This window comes from Alternaria burnsii (assembly GCF_013036055.1).
Source record: "Alternaria burnsii strain CBS107.38 chromosome Unknown 746, whole genome shotgun sequence".
Classification (NCBI taxonomy): domain Eukaryota; kingdom Fungi; phylum Ascomycota; class Dothideomycetes; order Pleosporales; family Pleosporaceae; genus Alternaria; species Alternaria burnsii.
The window spans coordinates 2,140,076-2,164,949 of record NW_024066109.1 but is presented as its reverse complement, the minus strand read 5'-3'; the positions used below and the strand labels follow the sequence as shown (position 1 = coordinate 2,164,949).

The 24,874-nt window shown below is 51.6% G+C and overlaps 8 protein-coding genes across 8 annotated transcripts; 5 read left to right on the top strand and 3 right to left on the bottom strand.

Moving 5' to 3' along the window:
* Positions 1-741: 741 nt before the first annotated feature.
* On the bottom strand, positions 742-4,717 carry GT037_003282 (uncharacterized protein; the record flags this gene model as incomplete). Its single annotated transcript, XM_038928329.1, has 3 exons — positions 742-4,041; positions 4,091-4,244; positions 4,635-4,717. 3 exons carry the CDS (start codon positions 4,715-4,717, stop codon positions 742-744), a joined length of 3,537 nt encoding a protein of 1,178 aa, XP_038789607.1.
* A 417-nt stretch (positions 4,718-5,134) lies between these two features.
* Positions 5,135-6,690, top strand: GT037_003281 (tip49-domain-containing protein; the record flags this gene model as incomplete). Its single annotated transcript, XM_038928328.1, has 4 exons — positions 5,135-5,143; positions 5,191-5,637; positions 5,688-6,548; positions 6,598-6,690. The coding sequence occupies 4 exons, from the start codon at positions 5,135-5,137 to the stop codon at positions 6,688-6,690; spliced, it is 1,410 nt and encodes a 469-aa protein (XP_038789606.1).
* Positions 6,691-8,021: 1,331 nt separating this feature from the next.
* GT037_003280 (uncharacterized protein) lies at positions 8,022-10,653 on the top strand (the record flags this gene model as incomplete). The annotated part of the gene is made up of 5 exons (XM_038928327.1): positions 8,022-8,191; positions 8,253-8,430; positions 8,479-8,909; positions 8,960-9,118; positions 9,480-10,653. 5 exons carry the CDS (start codon positions 8,022-8,024, stop codon positions 10,651-10,653), a joined length of 2,112 nt encoding a protein of 703 aa, XP_038789605.1.
* Positions 10,654-11,091: 438 nt separating this feature from the next.
* On the top strand, positions 11,092-11,364 carry GT037_003279 (uncharacterized protein; the record flags this gene model as incomplete). The annotated part of the gene is made up of 1 exon (XM_038928326.1): positions 11,092-11,364. The coding sequence occupies one exon, from the start codon at positions 11,092-11,094 to the stop codon at positions 11,362-11,364; it is 273 nt and encodes a 90-aa protein (XP_038789604.1).
* Positions 11,365-12,153: 789 nt separating this feature from the next.
* Positions 12,154-14,289, top strand: GT037_003278 (uncharacterized protein; the record flags this gene model as incomplete). The annotated part of the gene is made up of 1 exon (XM_038928325.1): positions 12,154-14,289. The coding sequence occupies one exon, from the start codon at positions 12,154-12,156 to the stop codon at positions 14,287-14,289; it is 2,136 nt and encodes a 711-aa protein (XP_038789603.1).
* A 270-nt stretch (positions 14,290-14,559) lies between these two features.
* GT037_003277 (general substrate transporter) lies at positions 14,560-16,306 on the bottom strand (the record flags this gene model as incomplete). Its single annotated transcript, XM_038928324.1, has 3 exons — positions 14,560-15,342; positions 15,397-16,169; positions 16,219-16,306. 3 exons carry the CDS (start codon positions 16,304-16,306, stop codon positions 14,560-14,562), a joined length of 1,644 nt encoding a protein of 547 aa, XP_038789602.1.
* Positions 16,307-17,557: 1,251 nt separating this feature from the next.
* GT037_003276 (mak16 protein) lies at positions 17,558-19,950 on the bottom strand (the record flags this gene model as incomplete). Its single annotated transcript, XM_038928323.1, has 4 exons — positions 17,558-18,365; positions 18,675-19,094; positions 19,270-19,768; positions 19,824-19,950. Coding segments are annotated over 4 exons (1,854 nt in total), but the record flags the coding sequence as incomplete, so codon positions are not given.
* Positions 19,951-20,161: 211 nt separating this feature from the next.
* GT037_003275 (trna modification gtpase mss1 mitochondrial precursor) lies at positions 20,162-21,957 on the top strand (the record flags this gene model as incomplete). The annotated part of the gene is made up of 2 exons (XM_038928322.1): positions 20,162-20,383; positions 20,464-21,957. 2 exons carry the CDS (start codon positions 20,162-20,164, stop codon positions 21,955-21,957), a joined length of 1,716 nt encoding a protein of 571 aa, XP_038789600.1.
* Between the last annotated feature and the right edge of the window lie 2,917 nt (positions 21,958-24,874).

Here is a 24,874-nt window from a genome sequence, read left to right as displayed (position 1 = left end):
CCATCGAACGCGTTGCGCAATGAAGCGTTGCATAGCGCAACACACCATTTTTTTTTTTGGCAAACCTGAGAATGAATTTTTTATGTGCAGACCGAATCGACAGGCTATCAAAACCCGTCCTGAAAGTCTTTGCAGACTTGCTGCAAGCGATCTATCGTAAACATGAATGGCCGGATGTTAGTGAGTATTAGAAAGACGGGTATCTGGCCAAGTGGAAAACGGGAGTTGGGTGAAAGGTTTCCCGAGCACCAAAACTATTGTTTTTGGATTAGGACGTAAGTACAAAAGGGTTACAGCCGAGTGTATCTATACATGCCTACTCTTCGCCTCTGCCGCTTCGACCAAACTCACACTTGGTAGCTGCCAGATGAGGGCTAAAACTTGACTGTTACACCCAGTACCCATAAGGGTATGCCCGATAATGGGACTTTTACACGATAATTGCCCAAGTTTATGGGACTTGTACACGAAAAATGCCCAATTGAATGGGGCTGAACACAATAGGATAGTGAGAAGGGAACTCAAAGCTCGAAAGCAGAGCTAACATCCAAAATCCATAATCGCAAGACGCAAAGAGAAAGCCGTATGAGGCTAGGGGTATCATATGCTGCTGCAAAGGGCTTGCTATCCGCCAGGAACGCCGGTGAAGTGACCTTTCTGACGTGTATAAAAACACGATACAGGTAGGGTATAAGTGTAAAGTCAAGAGAAAAGAATGTCGAGCTCCGTGGCTGTGATTGCTTACTGCTTGCTCTTGCCTTTGCCCTTCGAATTGCTGGGCTCGCCGTTGTACTCAAGCTCGCCGTTGTTTTCAAGCTGACCGTGCTTTGGAAGGTAGCAGACCCAATCTAGCTTCAACGGCCCTTTCGGAAGGTTTTGGTTTACGCTTTCAAGGATTTGTTGAACTTGCGCAACCACCGTGATCACTTGTTCCATCATGCCGAACAAGTCGCGGTTTGGCTCGATGTATGCTTTGACTGTGGCATCGAACTCTTTTCGCAATTCAGCATCCGCCTTCTGGACGTCACTGAGTTGATCCCGGATCTTAGGCACAGCCGCTTCATAATCGCTCTTGATCTGCCTTGCTGTAGCAACGATATTGCTGATGTCTTTCCTTATATCAGCCTCCGCATCTGCGCGCGAACGACGCCCGTCGCTTACTTGAAAGCGCAGTAGTTCTAACTCTGTCGTGCGTTCAATCTTGTCTTCTTTCAGTTGATTTTGTAGATTTTTAAGCGTATTAGCTTCTTCTATAAGTCGGAGCTGGATCTCTGTAGTACTGGCAGTAACAGTCTGCCCTTCAGAGGTGACCGCCTGCTTAATGTCCACAAGTCCTCGCAATTGCGGAGCAATACGTAGAAGATCGTGCAAGTTTTCTGCGTCACGACTCAAGCGAGCGATAAAGCTTCCGTGATGGTCCGCTATCATTGTAGCCCTGAGTTCTTGGATCTCCTTCATGATTTGTGTTACATTCGGATACTGCCTTGTGAACCACTCGACCATGTGCTTGAAGATGTCGTCGGTACTTATGTTCTCGTATCGGCTTTGTAAGTTGTTCAGCGCGAAAGTGATTCCTCGTAGTTGTTGATGCATTCTTTCAGCATCGGCCTTTCTTGACAACGATGTTTGCAGAGCTGCAAAAGCTGTCCTAAGCGAAACTGCTTCCGCTATCATCGCATCAAGCTGATCTTGTTGCTGCTGTTCCGCAGTAGTCCGTTGTGTTGGCAAGTTCGCAACTTGTCGACTTAGATTAGAGAGGTCGTGGCTGTGCTGCTCTAACGTATTGCTAGTGATTTGCGCTTGTTGTTCAACACTTGCCTTAAGTGGTGCGAAGTGTTCGCTAAAGAGATTAGGAACCATCTCTTGTATACTCGAGATAATCGCATCGTGATCTTCGAATTTCTCGTGAAGTGCCTCAATGCCTTGCTGGGTAACGCTGAGAGCACTCATATCGAATTGCGATGACGGGGCTGCAGCAGTGTCGTTGCGTAATGCTCGGATCTCTTCCATGAGGCGGGTTTCGAGCTCCTCCAGATTCTTTGCAGCCTTTTCCTCAGTTACCAGCGTCTTGTCTAAAGCCCTGTCTTCAGTCTGAACCGTCTGTTCCACCGTCTCGAGCGGCCTAGCACTAGCAGAAGATGCCTCTATCCTATCAATCCGCTCCTCTTGGTGATCCATCCGGGAAGTTAGGCTATTTTTGCCTTCCACGGTTTTGCGAAGTCGTTGCAACGACTTGTCCAGCGAGTCGACTTTCGAGTCTAAGTCACTCGTCTCTGGGATTTTTGCAACAGTAGACGAAGGGAAAACAGGCGTCCCGACTTTCTTAGAGTTGGGACCCTTAGGAGCCCTCTCTAGCTCATCAATACGAGGAGGCAGCTTGTCCAGCTCATCGACACGGACAGTCAGCCTGTCTACATTACGTGCAGACTTCTCCAGCTCATTAAGGCGAACAGGGAGTCTAGACAAATCAGCTTCGGTAAGCGTTGTTCGCAGGGCGGCAACCCTTTCTGATAAGGATTTTCCGGTATCCTTGTAGTCGCTTTTAATTCGTCCAATGTACTTAATAATGTCGTCTTGGTAATTAGAGAAGTCCTTCTCGAACGATGAAAGGTCTCTGTTCATGCTCTTCATCTCTTCGCGAATTTCCTGCACCTTGTTAAGTAATTTGTCGTCTGTGCGTCGCATTTCCTCCAGCTTGTCGTGTATCTTGTCCATGCCACTTCCACTTGGAGAAAGGTCATTCACGTCATCTTCCAGTTTCTGCAAGTCATCTTCCAACTTCTGCAGTTGTCTCTGTAGCTTATCGGCTTTGGCGTATGTCTTTGCATCGTTTCCCTCGACGGTCTGTATTCTTTCGTGCAATACCGAAAGCTGGTTAGCAAGTTCCTGCTTGTAACTCTCCTTAGAACTCTTGAACTCTTGTAATTCAAGCTGATGACGGCGAATTTCGGCTTCAGTGTTATTGAAACGCTCAGCAAGCCTGTGATTGGCCTCGTCTGTTTTTTCGCTCAAGATTTTTAAGATGACAGAAGCTTTTTCTTCAACTTGGGCTGCGATGAGGTTATTAATTGTTACCTCAGATACCACTTTAGGTTGCGCGTCCTTCCATGTCTTCAGTGCGCCAATGTCGTTCTCCTGTAGTTTCTTCGCATTCTTCAACGTGGTGATGTCGATCTCTCGCAGTTCCTTCGCATTCTTTAACGTGGTGACGTCGTTCTCTAACGCATGAGTCTTTGCGAGTGTGCTGTCAAGCCTGCCTCTTATAGATGTAAGCTCTGATTTGACAAATACATTGAAGTGGTCCGGTTCAGGCTTTGCAGCTTGTCGCGACTCCAGTGCAGCTAATTTTTCTGGCACAGCTGCGAGGTCTTGCAGCCCCTTTTTCAGATTAGGGAGCCCGGTAGCTGACTCTTCTAGTACTTCTAAGCGTTCTGTTATAGGCTTGGCAGCTGCGTTTACAAGCTTGAGAGTCTCTGTCCTGTCCATCAGGCTAGGAACGCGGGCAGACACGGCCTCTACATCGTCCAGTCTGCGTTTCGTCTGATCATGTTTCTCCTCCATCTGCTTCTTGAGTTCGTTGAGCTCCTTCTCACGGTTACTAATGATTTGGTCACGTTCCTTCTTAAGGTACGCAATGTCCATTGCTTGGGTGGCGAGCTTAGCCTCAAGGGTCTTGCTGACGCCGGCGGTTATTTGATGTGCAATCGCTTTTCTTCTCTCTTTCAGTTTTCGTAAGGACTGCATAGTGACTGGAGTGCTATCCATGACAGGACTTTTTACCTCTGCAGGTCGTCGCAGAGTGCTCAATTCTGTCGCTGGTAGCATATAAGGAGCAGTAGGGGCATGATGAGTAGGTGTCGATGCCCCACTCCCTATGCTGCTCGGAGACTGAACCTGAGTACTCTGACGCCCTTGAGGGCCTTCCGGCCTATACAGGTCAGAAGCTAGCCTCGGACCGGTAGGTACATTTGCAAGTCCAGCATAAGAGCTTTTCCTTGATGGTGGAGGGCTCGGTATTCTGAAGCCTGTGGTTTTGGCATACTAATCTAGTGTCAGCACTGGTGATTGAAGGAGTGAGGACTTAGCTGACCCTTTCTTGCAACACCGACCGCCAATCGGGCGGGCGACTCCTTTTATCTGGACTCTCGCCGTGAGACTGAGAATCTAAGGGCCTTTTGCCGATGCGCGAGCCCACTGGGTCGTTGAGAGCAGGCGAATACATGATTGGTGTTCGAGCATGCGGACTATGTGATACGTTAGTAGATATGTTACGTACAACTTGGGTGTTAGGTGGTAATGTCGTTGTTGCACGATCCTGGCCTAGTGTGTTTCAGATGCAAAACGCTCGTAACTAATGCAGAGCAGTCTGTTGGCTTGAGGACGGTGTTTAAGTGATACCAATTCAGGTGCGTACTTTAAGTCTGCTACACTAGCGAAGGCACGTAGTAGAGAAAAAGCAAGTGACAATGATGTGATGGATTGTGATGGAATGTGAGAGGAAATGAGAGGAAATGAGAGCAAGTGAGAGAGCAAGTGGGAGAGCAAGTGGGAGAGCAAGTGGGAGAGCAAGTGGGAGAGCAAGTGGGAGAGCAAGTGGGAGAGCAAGTGGGAGAGCAAGTGAGGGCATGGCATACCTGTCTGTCTGCATACAGACGCCATTGACATTGTCCTGGGAAGTGCTTGTCGAGATGGTAGGGAGTTGAGGGCGGCTAGCCATGTCGTTGTTGTATGGTCGGCATGTAAGGTGACGGTCAGAGGGACGAGCGCTGAAGCCGCTCCTGCGCACAACCAATGCACGGATTGGATGGCGGAAGCAGCAAGATTGATGAAGACAAAGCGGGAAGGGTAAGAGATGGAGGTCCCAAGGGCTCAAATGGTCCTAAGGAACAATGTCAACAGACTTTGTGGTGGCAATAGACTTTTGTAGCTGCTTGTGTTGCAGGCCAGTAGGGAAGAGGCTAGGTTGGGGATGCGGTCTGGGGACCGTCGCGTCGACGCGCCCAATGCCCAATGCCACTACTTAGCAAACGGCAGATAGCGGGCCCGTGCGTCGTTACTGGAGCTTCCATCTTCGCGTTCGCGATTTATCGCTGTCGCATAACGCCGCGGAAATTCCCCACGACAACACATCATCATGGCCATGGTAGGTGAGAGATGTCGTTCTTGCGTCACCTGACTGACAAAGTGTAGCCCATCACCACCATCGCCGAGAGCAAGGAGCTCCGCGGCCTCAACCTCATCGCGGCGCATTCTCACATTCGCGGTCTCGGTGTCGACGATGACACGCTCGAGCCCAAGGTATCTTCGCAGGGCCTAGTCGGGCAGGAGAAGGCACGGAAGGCAGCTGCCGTGATACTCAAGATGGCACGAGATGGAAAGATTGCTGGTCGCGCAGTCCTGATTGCTGGCCCTCCCAGTACAGGAAAGACGGCCATCGCAATGGGCATGGCGCAGTCGCTGGGCCCCGATGTCCCCTTCACAATGCTTGCGTCGTCCGAAATCTTCTCGCTGGAGATGTCAAAGACCGAGGCGCTGACACAGGCCTTCCGGAAGTCGATTGGCGTACGGATAACAGAGGAGAGCGAGGTCATCGAGGGCGAGGTTGTTGAGATACAGATTGACCGCAGCGTCACAGGCGTGAGTACCAGGGTATTTGTGGCAAGTTAACGATACTGACTCCAGTGCAGAGCAACAAACAAGGAAAGCTTACCATCAAGACGACTGACATGGAGACTGTCTACGACATGGGCACCAAGATGATTGACGCAATGACCAAGGAGAAAGTCATGGCTGGCGACATTATCTCTATCGACAAGGCTTCAGGCAAGATCACCAAGCTCGGCCGCTCGTACACGCGCTCCAGAGACTACGATGCGATGGGCATCGACACCAAATTCGTCCAATGCCCAGAAGGCGAGCTGCAACAACGGCGCGAGGTAGTGCACACAGTCAGCCTGCACGAGATCGACGTGATAAACTCGAGGACCCAGGGCTTCCTAGCGCTCTTCTCTGGTGACACAGGCGAGATCCGCAGTGAAGTACGAGACCAGATCAATACCAAGGTCGCAGAGTGGAAGGAAGAGGGCAAGGCAACCATTGTGCCAGGTGTACTGTTCATCGACGAGGTCCACATGCTGGACATTGAATGCTTTTCCTTTGTCAATCGCGCGCTCGAGGACGAGCTCGCACCCATCGTCATCATGGCTAGCAACAGGGGAAACACACAGATACGGGGAACAGACTACAGGTCACCACACGGATTGCCACTCGACTTCCTTGACCGTGTAGTCATTGTCAGCACCCACGCATACTCCTCGGAGGAGATGCAGCAAATCATCTCGATAAGAGCGCAAGAGGAGGAGGTTGATGTCTCTCCGGATGCTTTGGCACTGCTTACCAAGATTGGCCAGGAGACCGGACTGCGATACGCAAGCAACCTAATCACGACTTCCGACCTGATACGCAAGAAGAGGAACGGGCCGGAGGTCACCATCGATGATGTGCAGCGAAGCTTTGCGCTCTTCTATGACCCCACAAGAAGTGTCAAGGTAAGTCTCCACGCACTAACCTGTTGGATATCACTAACGCGACAAACAGTTCGTCTCCGATTCCGAACAGCGTTTAATCGGCGATGCGGGCGCCGTCTCCTTTTCGATTCCCAACGGCGCCGAAGCGATGGACGTCTCATAGACAACCTTGACTTAATCTCGACGGCGTACAAGGATTTGGTCTGATGTCTGGTTCAGTGTGTTTGCATAGAGGGTAACCAGTGCCACGGCGTAGCAAAAACTCTGGAAGTGTAATACCAAATACAAACAGCGTTATTTTTCATGGTACCAGCGGCCGTTTTACTAGTCCGTGACTGCGAGCATGAAGGTGCAGGTGTAATCACACTAATAAGGCGCGATAAAAAGGAGACAGCCTTTCTATGTGGTTGTACGATGGTCTGTGCTATGTTAATCTACATCGCACGTGTCGTACATATCTAGGGAAGATAGATTGGCGAACCGCTCTTACGGACCAGCTATCCTCGTATTCGACAAGCGTGTACGCTGATGGCTGTGCAACGTCAAACATGGACGCGCAGGCGTGAAATTGCGCAGATACAAATGGATGGACTCAGATCCAGGTGCGTAGTTGTCATTCGATAAGGGTCGGATTTAAGGCCGAAAAACGATAGACTGCTGACGAGGCCTTGGTTATAGATACTCCCTAGTGAGACGTCCATTCCCGATTGGCGCAAATGCGCATGCGACTTCACTACTGGAGTACGTAGGCCCAACGCCACGACTCAAGCCCTCGAAGCAGATATCAACAGTTGAAGCAAGATGAAGACGAAGATATTCATGTTGGGTTGTATTAAGATCTTCAAAGAATGACCCACCAGCCACAGCTGCTCTCTTCTGTGCCACACCAAAACGGCGCGCAACGGCCGGCACCCGGCACCCGACTTCCGAAACCGCTCAGCATACAAATCTTGGAAAGCTTAACCACGCAACGCCGCGTGTCACTGGGCAGCGCCTCCTCTCAAGCCTCCATCAGATCCACGATACCCCGGGAAACCGGCACACCTGTAACCGACAAGGGGATAGTGAATGGCTATACGTAGGACAAGGCTGAGGAAGTGGATGATGTGGGCGGCACCAGGCACAGACTGGCAGCCTGTCGCGTGCGCGTCATGAAGTACTTTGACTCCCCTCCCGCACGCTCTGACCCCATGGGTGGCTTAGTTGTTCTTCCTTTCTCACCTTATGTGTGAAGCGTCGCCTGCCATTGCTAGAGGTTCATTGACGTTATTCCCGCCTTCCTTCGCCCCACGCCTGTCGATCGTTCGACTTTGAAAGCACGCGATCACCTTCCCGAAGCGCTGGTTACTTTCACTCCGTATTGCCTTGGTGTTTTTGATCGATCATAATAGTTTCGTACGACAAGTGATACTTCCAGTCAACACCGTTTCGTCGTATTGTGTTTGAGACGACATACCTATCTAGAGAGCCCAGTGCAGGAGTCCAAACTCAGCCATGCGCTTGTCGACTTGCGCAGCTGCGCTTGCATCCGCAGCACTCTTTGTTTCGACACTGGCCACACCCACACCAAGTCACAAACTGCAGAGACAAAAAGCATGGGCGGATCGTATTGAAGAGAGGAAGAATGCAAAGAAGCCTGATACCAAATACTTCCACGAGCCTGGGTAAGCAATCTCCCAGCCTTGCAACTCGTCATTGCCACCACAAAAGTTAACAAGCTTCCAGAGGCAGTCTTACTCTCGGCCACTATGACAAGCGCTACTTCAATGGCATCGTCTCAGATGAAGAGCGGACGGATACACAATCGCACATGGTCCGCGCTTATCTGAACTACTTCCGTGAGAACGAACTCGATACCTGGATAGCGCACGGAACATTGCTTGGATGGTGGTGGAATGGACAGGTGTGTTCCGCCTCCGGCAACTTGCGATAACCACTAACGCATGTATAGCGTCTGCCATGGGATTTTGACCTCGATACACAAGTGTCCCATTCCACGCTCATGCAGTTAGGCGCAGAACACAACCAGACGAAATACCATTATACCTCTTACGACGGCACCGTTCAGCGCGAATACCTTCTCGATGTCAACCCGTGGATCTGGGAGCGCGAGCGTGGAGATGGTATGAACATTATCGATGCGCGATGGATCGATGTGCGCAATGGGCTGTTCATCGACATTACCGGACTGAGCGAAACACACCCAGACGAAAACCCAGGACAGTGGAGTTGTAAGAATTACCACAGGTACGACACATCAGAACTGTATCCCATGCGGGAAACAATGTTCGAGGGCGTTCCGGCGAAGGTACCTTACAATTATGACAAGATACTCGTGGATGAGTACAAGGAGAAGGCTTTGCTGGAAACGGATTTTAATGGGTAAGTCGACCTTCTTGTCTGCAAGGGAGGCCGTGACTAAAGATGCATAGACACCGATGGGATGCCAACATCAAGGAATGGGTAAAGTCACCAGAGACACTGGCAAAGGAAGAACAAGAACGGAAGAAGAAAGAAGATGAAGAGAAGAAGAAGGTTGAGGAAGAATCCAAACTAGATGTGAAGAGCGTGGAAGAGTCCAAGCTGGAGTAGTATTCCAGCTGGCCGTAAGGCTGGGGTGGTGGTGCTTGATCGTCTCATGTTGGATTACGATATAGCTTGAGCATCGCCAGCGTATGTTTCTAGTACAAGATTTATTGATACCCGTTGCCGGTGGCGGTTGAGTAGTGCAAACAAGCAATTGCTCATCATGATATTAAGCGAGTCGTTTCGTTTGCGTTTTGACACCAGAGATGCGTGAGCATGGAAGACCTTGGACGGGCCGATGATGGCGGTGATGAATAGTGAACAGCGCCTGGGCATCGGAGTTTAGTGATGACAAATTCCGATGGCGACCCGGGCGTCATCTCGTGGAAGCCTTGGAGAACGTCACCGAAACAACGATGGCTAAAGCTCAGCCACATGCTGCGAAGCTTTATATCTTGATCTACCACTAACCCACCACTTACACCGTATAGTAGATTATACTCAGGAACCTCGTATCGCCTCAACGCCCCTCTCGCCCGTTTACTACAACAAGACTGCCATGACAGAAGCCGACGCATCCTCTGCGCCAACAACATCCGGCGACGACATTGAAATAACCCTCTCGCACCACGGCAAAGCAATCGCATTACCTTTTGCACAAGATGCCACCATTTCAGACCTTTCAGAGCGCGTCGCGACAGACCTCTCAATACCACCCTCGAACCAAAAGTTCCTCGTAGGCGGCAAAATCGGCCTTCAAAAACCCCCCTTCAAGAATCCATCTCTCCCGCTTACAGAGCTCGTCTCGAAGAAGATAACTCTTATGGGAAGCACATCAGAGGTCGTGTCGTCCCTCAACAACACCATAACCGCCGCCTCCGCTCCCCGCCGCCCCGGCCCCATAAAAGCCGCGACCCCAGCCCGAAATCGCGACTACAAAAAGATACAGGAGGAGGCACAATACACATTCCACACGTTGCGGCCGTTGCCGTATCTGCCGAACCCGGATCGCTCCCTCCGCTTCCTCCAACGCCTCCGCGACGATGCCGGCATAAAAGCTGCCATGCGAACCCACAAGTTCAGCGTTCCCCTCCTCACAGAAATGGATCCCGCCATGCACACCACAATGGAGTCCCGTACACTGGGGCTAAACAGGAACCAAGGCGAGGTTATCGAGCTACGACTCAGAACGGATGCGTACGACGGATATAGGGATTACAAGACTATACGCAATACACTGTGTCATGAGCTTGCGCATAATGTTTGGGGGCCGCATGATAGGAATTTCTGGGAGCTGTGTAAGCAGATTGAACGGGAGGTTGCGAGAGATGATTGGAAGAGTGGAGGGAGGAGCGTGGGTGATGAGGAGTTTTACAATCCTGATGATGATGGGGAGCAGGTGCATGATCATGGGGGGTGGACGGGTGGCGAGTTTACTCTGGGGAGTAGTGGGAAAGAGACCGTGGTTAGTAGTGCCGGGAGTGGAAGTGTGAGTGCTGGTGCGTTGAGTAGGAGGGAGGTGCTTGCTAGAGCTGCGGAGGAGAGGTTCAAGAAGACGAAGAAAGCGGAGGATGAGGCCAGTGGGAGCAGTCAGTCTTGAGGTTGTGGTTTTGTCTAGAGTTGTGCATGCGCGTATACCCCGTCGAGTGCGCATGGTTGGGTAGATGTAGGTGCTACTACTTCGCTTCTTACATCGTATCTTGCTCTCAACATTCAAATCGCCTCGTGGTCGCCCGTCGCGTATCAACTGTTCATTTCTTGCGATTCCTTCTTTTCTCGGCCAATAGCACAGCTGGTCGGCTCAAGATGTCGATCCGCAGGTTCGGACAGGAGGAAGCCATATAAGCTTTTACCCCATCTTCCCCAGCCCTTAGCGTGCCACCAGCCAATCCACACCCGACGGTCTCCGCGTCTCCGTCACAACCTCACTCAAAGCATCTTTCTTGTTTGCAATACTTCTGTTCTCTTTCTCAAGCACTGATACTTATATAGTCATCTATACTATAGCATACTTGGTCGCTCAGCATCCGTCATCCTCATGGGTTTCTTCGTCCCCCTGGCCCTCCTTATAGCAGCCGTTTGGTGCACTGTCGGCATCCTCCTTGCAAAATGGCTCAAGCAATCTGGTCACGCGCGGCCGTTTAAAGGAAGAACTTTCAGCAGCAGGGAGTTGTATGGTGGTGGTGTGGGGTATGGGAGAGTGGAAAATAGTTTTGGACAAGGAGCGGCGAGTGAGGGGAGAGGGCAAGAAGGCAGGGAGAGGGGGGTCGGTATTCCTCTGACAGGGGTAGGAAGGGTTAAGGGTGTTTGATTGGAGACGGAAGAGAAGGTGCTATGCGAGCATAGGCGATAGGTATGGTGTCTATGCTCATGTTGTGTTTCGGATGGCTGACACGCTACAGATGATCAACCTACAGTTCTGGCTCCTGTGTTACCGTGACTGGATTACTTAGAGAGATAGTCGCGGTTGTCGCTCCATCTCCGATCGATTGGTTGCCATGTTTCGCATTCACTTTGGGGGTGTGGGTTTGTGCGTTTGCACATGGCCGATCACGCATTCACTTTCAACAATAACACCAATGTCACGTCATTTTCTTGGTTCTCCAGCCAACTAAGGCATTCGAGTTTCTGCCTGGAAGATATCACAACACTCGCGTGGAGCCTGCACGTTCCTTCGATCACCACATCCTTTGTCTATTGCTCTTCTAGCCTGAACACTGCCGGAATCAGACTTGCGTTGCGCATATCAACAGCTCTAAAGTCACATCCTGCTTGATTGCTGCTGCTTTCTATATACAACCTTTCCACCCATCGAAGTCGGTAGATTGGTGCTTTACACCACTGTGCAATTCCAGTCTCCTGCAATTGCGACGTAAACAGACATCAGACACCAAATCGAGCACCACTACCGCTGATCAAGACACTGCATCCACCTAAAGGGTTACACAGCTCAGATTGAGTCGCGAAAGCCCTGCAACACTTACAACTTATCGTTGCCTGCTCTTCATTGCCACGCGAACTCCTAGAGATCGACTACAATATGCTCAGCCATCCCAGCACCAACGCTACTTCGCTCATCAGTCTGACTGCTACCTCAAAAATGGCGTCAGAGACGGCTAAATTCGCCTTGCTCACACAAACCACTACCACGATGTTGTTATCCAAACAAACTCAGCCGACGCAAGCCGCGCCTCCTCTATCTTCCATTGCGAAGACCCTGACCCAATACTTCTTCGGCGAAAGTACACTCCCTTCCTACCTCCAGCCATATGGACATCTACTGCTGGGTTTCACAGGGGGTGCAGCTGCAGCGACAGCTCTGTACAGCTTCTTACAACGTAACAAAGATGACCGCAAAAAGATTCAACTGGCCGTCTTCCATGTCGTGCGTGTTCTACAAAACCTTCCCAACCTCGAAGAGCGCATGCAGACGCCAGGGAAGCTTCTTGCTATGATTAGCGAAGAGGTCAACTATATGATCGGCATTCATCTAACTCAATCGGAGGGCGCTGCCACTATATCGCAGGTCAAGCGCAAGGTTGAGACGGATTTCAATGCACGTCTGCAGAAAGAGGAGGTTATGAAGAAGCGGAGGATGGGCAGTGCAGCAGTCGAAGACGAAGACGACGCACTGTTCGATCGTCCTGAGGAGGACAATCTACAGGCTGCCGAGGCGCATGTTGCTGGCGACATACCGGAGGTCGTCGTTCGGTCGCCGTCCTCTGCAATTGAGCGCAGTGGAAAGCCATCTCAGGAGCTGGAGTTATCCCACGAGGGAGACCTGGATCTGGATATGAGCATGCCTGATTATGCCAGTCTCGATCAAGCCCAAGTGTCGTTTTCGTACAAAAAGCCAGTAAATGAGCGGTCGCTACCCACATCACCTGGCTCCGATAACGACTCGGAGTCTTCACCTGTATTAACTGCACGGCCTCCAAACCCAACCCCTCGCCGTAGTCATGGTGATGCGTATAACATCCATGATACGCCTGCTCCACAACTATCAAGGCTGGCCTGTCCTCGTGGCAACGTCATCTCCTACGAGGAAGACTCAGAGTCAACTCTCCAACTATCCAACTCCACACCTCGACGCGACCAAGTGTCCTCCTTCGAACACACAGACACGCCGCGACCGAAGACCGCTCGGAAGGTCAACGATGGTCCTGGCAAAGGCAATCACAACATCTACTCTCCTCCTGGTTTCCAAAAGGAAAACCCACCTATTGATGAAGCGCCTTCGACATATACCGCCACAAAGGGAATTCCTGATCGTTATGAGAAGCCACGCGCACAAAGCCGCCCTAAGACAGCCGTGAAGCCACGAAGCACAACTTCACTCCATCGGCCACCTAGCACGTTAGCCGTGAAGACGGAAGGCGCGGTTGACGGAACTTGGCTTTTCCCCATACGAGAAGGTCTATCACCACATGTGAGCCCCGCGGTGGACACCACACAGTATCGTGTTGCAGAGAGTCGCAAACTTCACAAGAATCTTGAAGGAGAAAGAGAAGGCCGCCGCCGCTTCAAGAAATGGATTCTAACAGATGTGCCAGTGCAGGAGTCTGATGAAGAGAAAATCTCGAACACGGTACGAAAGGAAGAGAAGCTCGAGCAACCAGCCCGAGGCGGAGTTGATGAGACTCTCCTGCAAGCTCTTGACTTGCACGCCAATGCGGAGGGCTTGACGAAGAGTTTTGAGCAAGAGTATGTCCAAGAATCCGAGGAAGAGAAAGTGGATGTACATGACACTCTGCCCGATTTTATATCAATTCACTCAGGCAGCGACGAGAATGGTGAGGGTATGATTGCATCATCTCCACCCGGACCCGCAAACTCATCACCATTCCATGAAGACGTGGAACTGCCGTCTAGTCCCTCTCCCTTACCCACGACAGCTGCTTCGCCAGCAGTCCGCCAAGCCTATTCAACGCCTGTAGCTAAGTCTTCTACACCGGATTCGTCGTCATCACGCGACTTCCCAGTACTTGCTGCCGGCTCGTCACCCAAAAGGGTGATTAGAAGCGCGGCTCCAAGCCCACCAGAAATCCCTAGAGGTAGCTCTTCGAAAGCGACCCAGCCACTCGAAGCACCGCAGACGCATGTGGAGTTTAAGACTCCGAGGGCGGGTCGTCCTAAGAACGTAACGAGGGCGCCTGCCAGGTCGAAGACTGCGCAGACGCCTGGAACACGGAAGAGCGCGAGGGTTGCAGCGCGGGCTCAGGCGGAAGGAAAGTAAATGCTGGGTGTTCGCGAGGACTACTGGGCACGGGTTGAAGTGTGTACCAAGAGCTCAGACGCATTGGTATACTTTAGTTTGTCTTTTGGGCGTTGCCATTGCAATACCTTTTTGCGTTGTATTCCTCTAGCATGGCGAAATGATCTTAGCGTCTTTTGTAATGTAGGTAGATTCGCTCACGTCACACTGATGGGCTTCACGGCGGGGATGTGCATGCATACAACTTTGTAAAATACGATGTATTCATTATTCCAATCCGAATTTGGACATCTACTTCCCACCGTTCTCCAAATGCTCCCTAATCTCCTTCTCTTCGTCTCTGGCCAACACACCCCCATTAGTCGGCTGCACGGCCACAACAGAGCTCCTCCTCCTCTCTGCATCGTGCGCCTGCTCCGTATCCGCATAATCAATGAGCAGCTCGCCCTTCTTTCCGTACCGATGTGGCAAGTCGTGCGCAATGCCAACGACGTTGAACGGACCCGTTGCCTTGTGGAAGATCTCGTCCATCTCCTCGAGGGAGCGGTACGCGGTTTCCGGAAAGAAGAAGTATACAGAGGGCACCATTGCGGCGTTAATAACGGCGAAGATGATGTAGGTCTGGTAGCCGATGTTTGCAAATGCAGGAGGAGTGATCATGACGACGAGGAAGTTGAATATCCAGTTGGCGGTGGTGGAAATGGCGTTTGCGGGCGCACGAATGGACAGGGGTGTAATCTCTGCAGGATACAGCCATGTCATGCCTAGCCAGCCAATGGCGAAGAAGGAGTTGAAGACGAAGAGGAAGACGGTGGCGAGGAGACCCAAGCTCGTGTTGCCAATGTTGCTGGTTGCGCCTGCTAGGACAGCCATGGACATTGACATGCCGGCCGCACCGAACATCATCAAAGAGCGACGTCCAAACTTCTCGATTGTGAAAATGGCAATCCAACTCGCCATCCAGTATTCGGTGCCATTGCATGCGGACAAGAGGCGACTAAGGAAGGGCGAGAGACCGATGGAGTTTTCGAAAATGGTTGCGGCGTAGTAGGTGACTAGGTTGATACCCGAGATCTATGGTTTTGGTCAGTTACCGCTGCATATCGCTTCTGAGCTGACAAAACTTACTTGTTGGAACATCTGGTTGACATACGCCAACACTGTGCGGTGGAAGTTGCGGTTCTTGTTCATCTTGAAACAGTCTCGGAAACCACCTCGCGACATTTCCAGAGTGACGTCCTTGACAGCCTGGAACTCCTCTTGGATTCTCTTATCATCCTGAGGCAGATCGCTCAATGCAGCCAATACCTCCAAAGCCTCAGCCTCTCGGCCCTTGAGCACCAGCCAACGTGGACTCTCAGGAAGACCGGGAATCATGACGAGAATGAACAGGGCCAGGATAATCTGGAAAGCAATCGGGAAGCGCCAGGCGATGCTGCTCGGTTCGAGGAAAGAGAACCCCAGATCGAGCCAGTAGCTGAGCATGACACCGAAGACAATCATCGATCCTTCAATCATGACCATTTGACCTCTGCGATGCGGTTTCGATGTTTCAGACTGCCACGTGGGAACTGTACTCGTGTTCATGCCGTTTCCGAAGCCGGTAATCCATCGTCCGACAATAAGTTGTGCAAGACCGTAAGATGATGTTTGGAGGATGGCTCCTACGATCATGATGGCGCTGCCGATGAAGATTGTCTTCTTGCGTCCGAGCATGTTGCCGAGCCAGATGGTTGCTACGGCGCCGAAGAAGCAGCCGAGTGTGTAGGCACCGACCGTGATGGCCTGGATGGTTGCAGCATGGCTTGTTGAACTGCCTGGTGGTGGGTTGACGCTGTCGATTTCGGGAAAGTATTTGATGAATGAGCCCAGGGTGAGCAAACCACCCATTACACCTTGATCTATTCAAATGTTAGGCCGTGTATTGTTCGTAATGGCGTAGGCGCTTACCATAACCGAAGAGTGCAAAATCTGTGCCGGCAATAATAGCAATGGCAATGTTGAGCTTAGTGCCCCTAAGGCCGTAGAACTTGCCCATGTTGTATAGTAATACCAGTAACCAGTACGCGTGTTGCGTTGTGACAGATCAAAGGGACGTCGCAAACAAACAACGACAGAGGCCAGCTCGCTTCCCAAACTCGTGGCGAGGTGTGCGATACGATGAGGTTTGATAACAGGCGCGACGACGCTCTCTTTATGAAATGTCGCGTCTTTACTGCCACCAATGTAACAGTAGAGTCCGACCTCAGTCCCCCATCCTAGCAAATAACGCCGAACCGCGCTGCCCTACCGGCGTCATCCCCACAATTTGCTTCGACGATGACGTTTGGTCTGGAGCCGCTGATGATCCCAACCCCGTGGAGTTTGGCGTGCGGAGAAAGACACACTACACGATCGCACGGGGATACCAGGGTGCGGTTATGTCATTGGTTGCCTTCACTCCGCATCAGCACTGTCCGCCCCCCAGCAGCGCACTCAAGTCACCCCAGTTGACTCGTTTGACACGAATTGCCCACCGGGATTACTAGATTAGGCTGTCCCGGCGCATTATGATGTCGGCAATGGGAGGAAAAGTTCGCGAGGCGGTGTTTCGCGCCGCGGCATTGTCCTTGCTAGCTCTGGGGTCAAGCATCGCGAAGCCCCGGGTTAGTCCGATGCTTCGGCGCACGTAAGAAATTGCTTGGGCGGCTTGCCAAAAAGCGTAGTTCCGCCTGTTAGCCCTCGTAGTGACAACTGCCTAAAGAACCTCGTGTCGAAGCAGCGGGAAGCCCTTATACCCAGGTACCTGGTGGTGTTGAGGTAGGTTTGCCGCTCACAGGTCGAAACAGCCTGCGGGATTATTGATCATCAGGGACAGGGCGCGCCAGCCACGCGACAAGACCAATTTTTCTCGGATCGGAACAAGACTGTGGAGCCGATGGCTTGGAGGGAGGCTTCTTTGTGGAGAACGCGTGATTGAAGCTGCGCTGGATTGCATATGAGATCCTTCCAATACCTTCCTAACACGCACATGGAGTAACACTAACCGCAAGCAACCATGTGACATCGCGATTCTGTCTCAAATGCCGCGATATTTTCTATCGAATGCCGCTAACGTTATCGTCGGTGTCTCTTTCACATGCACCAGACTGGGGCGATGATGCAAGCAGTTCTCTACTTCACAATACACGCTCAAAACCTGTTCAATATATAGCGACGATACAGCGACGCAGAGTTATGCCAAACCAATTGTCTTCATGTTGTGACTGGCAATTCCACCAGGAAAACTGCCAGGGCAACGCCTTGACACCTAAGGTCCCCAGGCCGTACGCTCGGTCTCCACCATCTCGTCAATTGCCGACCCTGCAAAACGAACCGGTCTGATCACCCCGTTCAGGTCGGAGATTGAAGGCGTTGCCCTGGGCGTCTGTAGATACTGGTTGGATACAGCTCTGACAGGAATAGTGGCAAGCTGCGCCGAATCCTCTCCTGCAGAAGATGGAGCAGCAGCGGCAGCAGCAGCAGCGGCCACAGTAGAGATCGTTCCACGTCCAATCGTTTGTGTTCGCTTTCTCTTCCATTCAGCTACAATTATGTTTGCCCTATTATCATTTCGCTTCCAACGAGCCATCTGTTTGACCCTTCTAGTGGCCATGCCAATACTAGCGGTCACTGGCTCGACCATGCCGATACCGACGTAACACTCGACCTCCCACATAGGCCTAGACCAGTTGTCTAAAAGTCCCAGGGTTTCGTCATCTTGCTCCGTTGTATCATAGATGGGTCGCTTGAGAGGGTCAGTGGACGCTTGTACAAACTCACCATATTCTTCATCGTCCGGCTTTGCAGTCTCGGTCTGATTGGCGTCTAATGTAGTAGAAGGTTCGTCCAACGGATTTACAGATGCCTCTAGCTCAATAGAAGGATTGGACTGTGAAGTAGAAGATGCATGATCATTACCCCAAGCCTGCTGTACAGATTCAGCTTCACTGGCCGCGTCCACGTCTAGCACATCACTCGCCAAAAGATCGGATTGAGTCGGTATCGTAATGTTCATGTCGGTTGATATGTCAGTTGGCCGGAGACCCACACGTTCAGAGACAGAGAAAGAAGTTCTTCTTGAATATCGTAGTATTCAATTTCACTTAGTGGGTCATCGTTAAAACAGGCAACATTGTGTTTGTTGCGCCGTGGTCTCACGAGCCTCCGAAGTGATTCTACACGAAGCATCGAAGCATTGTATGAAGAAATGGTATCAGACCGAGAATCGCTAGAACGTGCGCCTCTGGCGCGAAGACGAAACGCTTTTCCTGAGGCATTGGAACGTGAACTCCACATCCCATCGATGAACGCCAATAGTGTAACCATGCTAAAGGTATTATACGCGCATAGCCTCTCTCGCAGCAGGTTCTCTCTCCATCTCGTACTCAATCTCGCGTCTCGGGCCCTTTGAGTCCTTTGATGGCTTCTTCTTGGGCTTTGGAGGTGGGCCAGCAGGACGCTTACGCTTGAGGTTCGCCAGCGTCTTCTTGAGGGCCTCTGTGTCTTCGTCTTCAGATGCCTCTTCGTCTTCGTCTTCTTCGCTACCACTTTCATCGTCTTCGTCACCTGAGCCTTCGTCTGGACTCTGGCCACCTATCCAGTCTTCGAAGTCCTCCAAGTCGTCGTCGGATTCGCCTTCTATGTCGCTCACATATTCGACTTCACCGACACCGTTCTCCATCTCGTATTCATTCTCTTCCTCTTCGTCTTCGATGCCCTCATCCAGGTCCTCGTCGCCCTTGAGCTGGCCTTCTTTTTGTAGGCCGTTCATAACACGCTTCCAGACATTTGGCTCCACGTTGATCCTGGGTTCGAGTTAGCCTCGATCTCATATGGCAAGCGAGTCAAGTCTTGGTGTTGTGGCGGTGCTCATTAAAAAATTAGAGTGTTGTTGTTGTTTTTAGTCCTCATCGTAGGACTCAGGGTTAAAAAGCAAAAATAATCATGGCAGCTGTGGGGAAAGACGGGGTGTAAACTTACGGTCGATCACCATATGCGCCACTGCGCAGACGGTCAATGAGGACACGCTCAATGGCGCGCTCAACCTTGGCAGCTGCAAGAGCCTTTCGCTCTCGGCCCTCCTCTCGTCGGCGAACCTTGGGCGCCAGTCTAGGAACCAGGCGTTCTCCTAGGCGCTCTTCTTCCTTGGCCAACTTCCTTATCCTTATGTTGACCTGGGTCAGACGTGTCAAGCGCTGCTTGTTCTTGTGCTTGAGGAACTTGGGGAAGTATGCAAGATGTTGGTCGACAAGCTCGAGGGCTTGACCGTAGTTCTTGGGTAGCTTTATCTTTTCCCACCATTGCGACGGAAGATGGGCGCGTTCGATCGCTTTGATATACAGGTATAGGTCTCCGGTCGCAGGATCTGAGCGAATCGTGGCATACCGTGAGTTGGCGAGAGGGCACGACTGCTTGGAACAGTAACCCGATACGTTGTGTTCATTCCTGCAGAACGTCTGGTCCTTTGTGGTCTTGAGTTCTGAGTGCAAAAAGTTAGCGTTGATTGATGTATATATGCTGGTATGTGGGAATACTGACTGAAGCTGCAAAAGTCAGTTCCAATGACGGACCATACAAGGTCATCTGAAGCCATGGCGGCGTAAGAATTCTTTCAGTCTCGCTGCAAAACAAGTGAGATGCTTGGCGGCGGTAGTCCTGTGACTAGGGGCGAAAACAGCAAAAGGACTTTTGAGGGGTGTGAGGTTTTCGCTGTTGCGCCAAAGGAACAGGTGTTGTCGTGAGAAGGTAGACAGGCGACGATCTCAAGAAATTATTATCTTAGCGTGTGCACGGGCCACCGCGGAGGTGCAGCGGAGCTATCACGGCATCCTTGATTCCAACACAACCATGATGTAGAACCTCAGCTTGCGGAATGAGAGCCATTGTCTCATCCCTTCGTCGCAATGCTCTTGGTCAATTGAGAGCACCTAAGCTATCGGTCTCCTGTCTTACGCGAACCACATGGCCGCAATGTGGACCCCACCATGCTGTTCAGCGCATCTTGAAAGCTCCCAAGGAGCGCCTATACCATACCAGTCATGAGGAACCAACCATCTATGCCCTGTCTAGTGCCAATGGACGCGCAGCCATAGCTGTAATTCGCGTTTCAGGGTCAGCATGCAGACAAGTTCGACTCGCGTCTCCGCACACGATCGCAATGTTAACGTCTTTTAGATATATAAAGGACTATGTCCCTCCACGTCCTTCCCAAAGCCTCGATACGCGACCTTGCGCAAGTTGTATGCGCCTGGCTTACCTCCTTCGCCCACAACGATACTAGACTCCGGTGCTCTGGTACTCTACTTCCCCGCACCCAACACAGTGACTGGAGAAGATGTCCTTGAACTGCACGTGCATGGAGGTCCAGCCATTGTACGCGCAGTCTTGGCAGCCATACCAGAATGCGCAAAGGCATCAGAAGGTCTCGGGTCGGTGCGCAAGCAGATTCGGTACGCAGAGCCTGGAGAGTTCACTAGACGCGCCTTCGCCAACAACCGGATGGACCTTCCCCAGATTGAGTCGCTGGGAGAAACACTGTCAGCATCGACGGAACAGCAGCGCACTATCTCTGTAAGGGGTACCAACTCTTCGCTAGCCCTACGATATGAGTATTGGCGCATGTTGCTGCTGCAGGCACGAGGCGAGCTGGAGGCCTTGATTGACTTCTCGGAAGATCAGCACTTTGACGAATCACCCGCTGTCCTATGCGCCAATGTCGCAGCCCAAGTCCACGTCCTGCAGGCGCAGATGGAGCTGCACATTGCGAACGCTGTTCGTGGAGAATTGTTGCGCAATGGCATCAGTGTTGCGCTCCTTGGGGCGCCCAACGCAGGCAAAAGTAGCTTGTTGAACCGCATTGTTGGAAGAGATGCCGCTATCGTTTCCCAAGAAGCCGGAACAACACGGGATGTGGTTGAGATAGGGCTAGATCTTGGCGGATGGCTTGTCAAGATTGGAGACATGGCCGGCTTACGTCGGCCTGGTGTCGCAGGCGCGGATATCGTTGGGCCTGTGGAACAAGAAGGCATCAGGCGCGCGAAGCAACGAGCGCTGGAGTCAGACGTTCTGATCGTCGTCCAAGACGCCACAGCCGAGATGGATCCCGAGGTTATGGAGACGGCAAAGCAGTGTGTTGACATGGGGATCCAAGTCATTGTTGCTCTCAACAAATGCGATCAACTCCACACATTCCAACTCTCGCGGACGGCATGGGAGGACAAGATCCGTTCTACACTGCGTCTGCCCAACAACCGTCTATGCTTCATTTCCTGCAGGTCACCCATGACATCTTCAGACACATGGAAGAGCGACAACATTTCAACATTCCTTACCACTTTGCAGGACACCTTCAAATTTATGACAGCCGCGTTGGTTCCCGACTCGGATCCCGACCCAAGCATCTGGCAAGAGTCATTAGGCGCGACTGAGCGCCAACGTCTTCTTCTCTCCGAATGTCTCAGCCACCTCTCCGCCTTCATCACGACCGTTGCCGACCCCTCGGCAGATTCAACCAGATCCGGTGAAGACGAACCAGGCGAGGCCGACGAGGTCGACATTGTAGTCGCAGCAGAGTGCCTCCGCTCTGCCGCCGACGCTTTGGCCCGCATCACTGGCCGGGGTGATAGCGGTGACGTTGAAGAAGTATTGGGGGTCGTTTTTGAAAAGTAAGTTACCCAATCCAATTTCTCGCGTATCTTCGTGTTGTGTCATGTTCTGGAAGCCCTCGTAAGGCGTTCTGTACTTTGGCCCCATCCAGGTCAGACGGCAGCCTCCGAACGGGGGCTAAGCGGGCTTTGCTGGGGAAAGCCACAACGCTTATAGTACGGGCGCGTCTGTGCAGTATCGATTGTTGCACGGGGCATAACTTTCCCCATGATGCCTGCCGGCTTACGTGCAGCTGCGGTTGCAAAGAACACGTGACGAATATCTGGCTAACATCAAACTTCCTGTAGATTCTGTGTCGGCAAGTAGGGAACACGTTCTCCGATATCAGTGGCCATCTGTAAAACTACTGCCATTTCGATGATCTATTGTATTGCGTGGCAAGGGAAATCGCCAGGACGTCAAAACTTTATCGTAAAAAGAGTAGCAGTCATTCATTCTACAACCAGACCAGCTAGTCTCTCAAAGACACCCAAACTCCACAAAACACCTGATCTAGAGTCGAGAGATGATGACCTTGGTTGAAAAGAAAAGCAAAAAAACGTGAAATCTAATACGCCTAAACGCCAAATGACTCCGTCTCTAGATTCGATACCCTGTTGCGTTACCGATTCCGTTACCCAGTCGCTCAATGAAGAGCTTATTTCAACCTATCCAACGCCTCAGAATGCCGTATGACATACATATTCCCATGATCCCGTAATTCGTATCCATATGTCAAAAAACTCCGTCGCTTGCTGATGCCGAGTGAAGATGGGAAGACAAAGAAGAAGAAGAAGAAGAAGAGGCTGGCAAAGAAAAGGAGAATGAAAGAAAAGATGGTGGTACAAGACAGGAAAGGAAAAGTGATGGCACAGTGATGAAGGAAGTTTGGAGACAAGAGAAAAAAGATATGACCGAACCCTAGGAAATAGACAATGACCTCCACCATTCAAGACGTCGCTTGCGAAGTGTTTGTGCGGCGGGTTGTGGGTAGTAGCGAGGCGGGATGGCGTGAGGCGTAGTCATATTGAACCACCACGCCGCCATGATGCTGATAGATGTTTCGGATTGCGGGAGCAGCCGCTGAGCTTAGTTGTAGCCTCCGCGACCCATGTTGGCAGATGCTTCCTGAGGAGTGGGTGGTGACATTGTTCTTGTGTAGTCTGTTTGTTCGGCTTTGTTGTTTATTGACTTGTGGGGTCTTTCAAAGCCGTGCTTGGTCTTCGACGTTGGTACAAATGCTCAGATCTTAGTTGTATCCACCGCGACCCATTGAGGTGGTTTCTTGAATGTTGTGTAGCTGAGGGTGTGTAGTCTCAGAATGAAACAATACTGATGACGACCAAGACAATGTGCGTAGAGGATATACAAGGAAGTCGATGATGAAACAATGGGATAATGGTAGAAGACGGAAGAAGCAGGTGAGAATGGATGCTGGATGACTGAAACTTTGACTCAAAGGGAAGAAGCGACTCGACTTATATGAAACAAGAGGCCGACAAAGACGCCAGAAAATGCAAGAAAGCAGACCAGGAAAGGTAAGAAGAAAAGGGCGTTCGGGTATTGGGACTGAGTTGATCCGACTGTTCTTGCCTGCTTTCCAATGGTCCAGGCATCCAAACCGTCTTTATATCGCACAGTTCACCTACCTGTTCTCCTCTACACCACCAACCACAATGGCGGGAACTGGTGGCGGACGCACCCTGGTGCACGCCACGAACAAGGCATCTAGTCATCATTTTCCTGTTACTCGCCGGACGACTGCGCAGCATGCGAAGCGTTTTGCTTGGGTAGACAGGAATAAGTTTCAGGGTCTGTGGGTGGGTGCGTCGGTGCTAGGGTGCGTGGGAATGCGTGGCAGTGAGGGGGGTGGACCTGTGCCCACGGGTGGGAACTGGAGCCGCAATGCAATGCACGAGCTAGGGTGGATAAGATGGGCGTGCGCGGCTGATAGACATCCTTGTTGCTGATTACATGGAATCGTGCGGAATCGTGCAACAGCATCCCCCATTGGTGAGTCTATGGGTATACCGATTGCAAAGCAGAGAGAAATGCCGTCCCTCGTGGACATCTGGACAGTGACCGGACGAACGAGGTGTTGACGACGCAGTATTTCTGCCTACCACTGCGTATCCCCATGCGTCATGACCACACGTCTTCTCTTCACCACTAACAACACCCCACGCTCTTACGATCGGAACGTGGGGAGCCCTCCCCAGCGTACTTTCTCGACAAACGCGGGACGATTTGCCATTGGTTGGTTATTCGCAACGCACGATACAGTCATACAACATCATCGCGACAAGCATGTTTCCCTACACCAGATAGCGTACCTGCGCAGTGTCCAGACACCGAGAAATCGCATTAACCTTTGCGAGGCAATTCATCCTTTCCCGTAGCTCGTGCTTTTGGGCGACTTGCAGTTTCGAGTCAATTATCGCGTCGTCCGATAGTTACTCATCCATCGCGTCACCATCTATCGATGATTGCTGTGCTGCGTCTCGCTTCGTCGGGGCCGTTTTCCGTGGATACTCGGCCGAGGGCAATGCTGGGCGTGCGACACGAGTACTTGCAAGCCATGTGCAAAAGAGCGAACTACTTCTGGGCGACGTTACAACGTGCCGTTCCAGATTTGGGAGGCCGCCCCCATGGCCTTGGGTCGTCTGGAGCAGCGAATAGGGTTGCCTAAGTGGCCGAGAGAGCTGTTTCGAGACCGCCGGGGGATACAGTGCATGGCGGAGCGTTTGAGCCTTACCCGCCCATATGCCTACTGCTTCAAACTGATGGACTCTGCTGCCCATGCCCGACCGTTGGTGCCCGGATATTGGGAATGATCCTGGTTTAGGAACTTTCACACATGCACCAGTCGCGAGACGTGCAGTCCGATCGGGACGGGAATCCGGTACATCTAGCGCACAATATCCAGCTGTGATGCACCCCA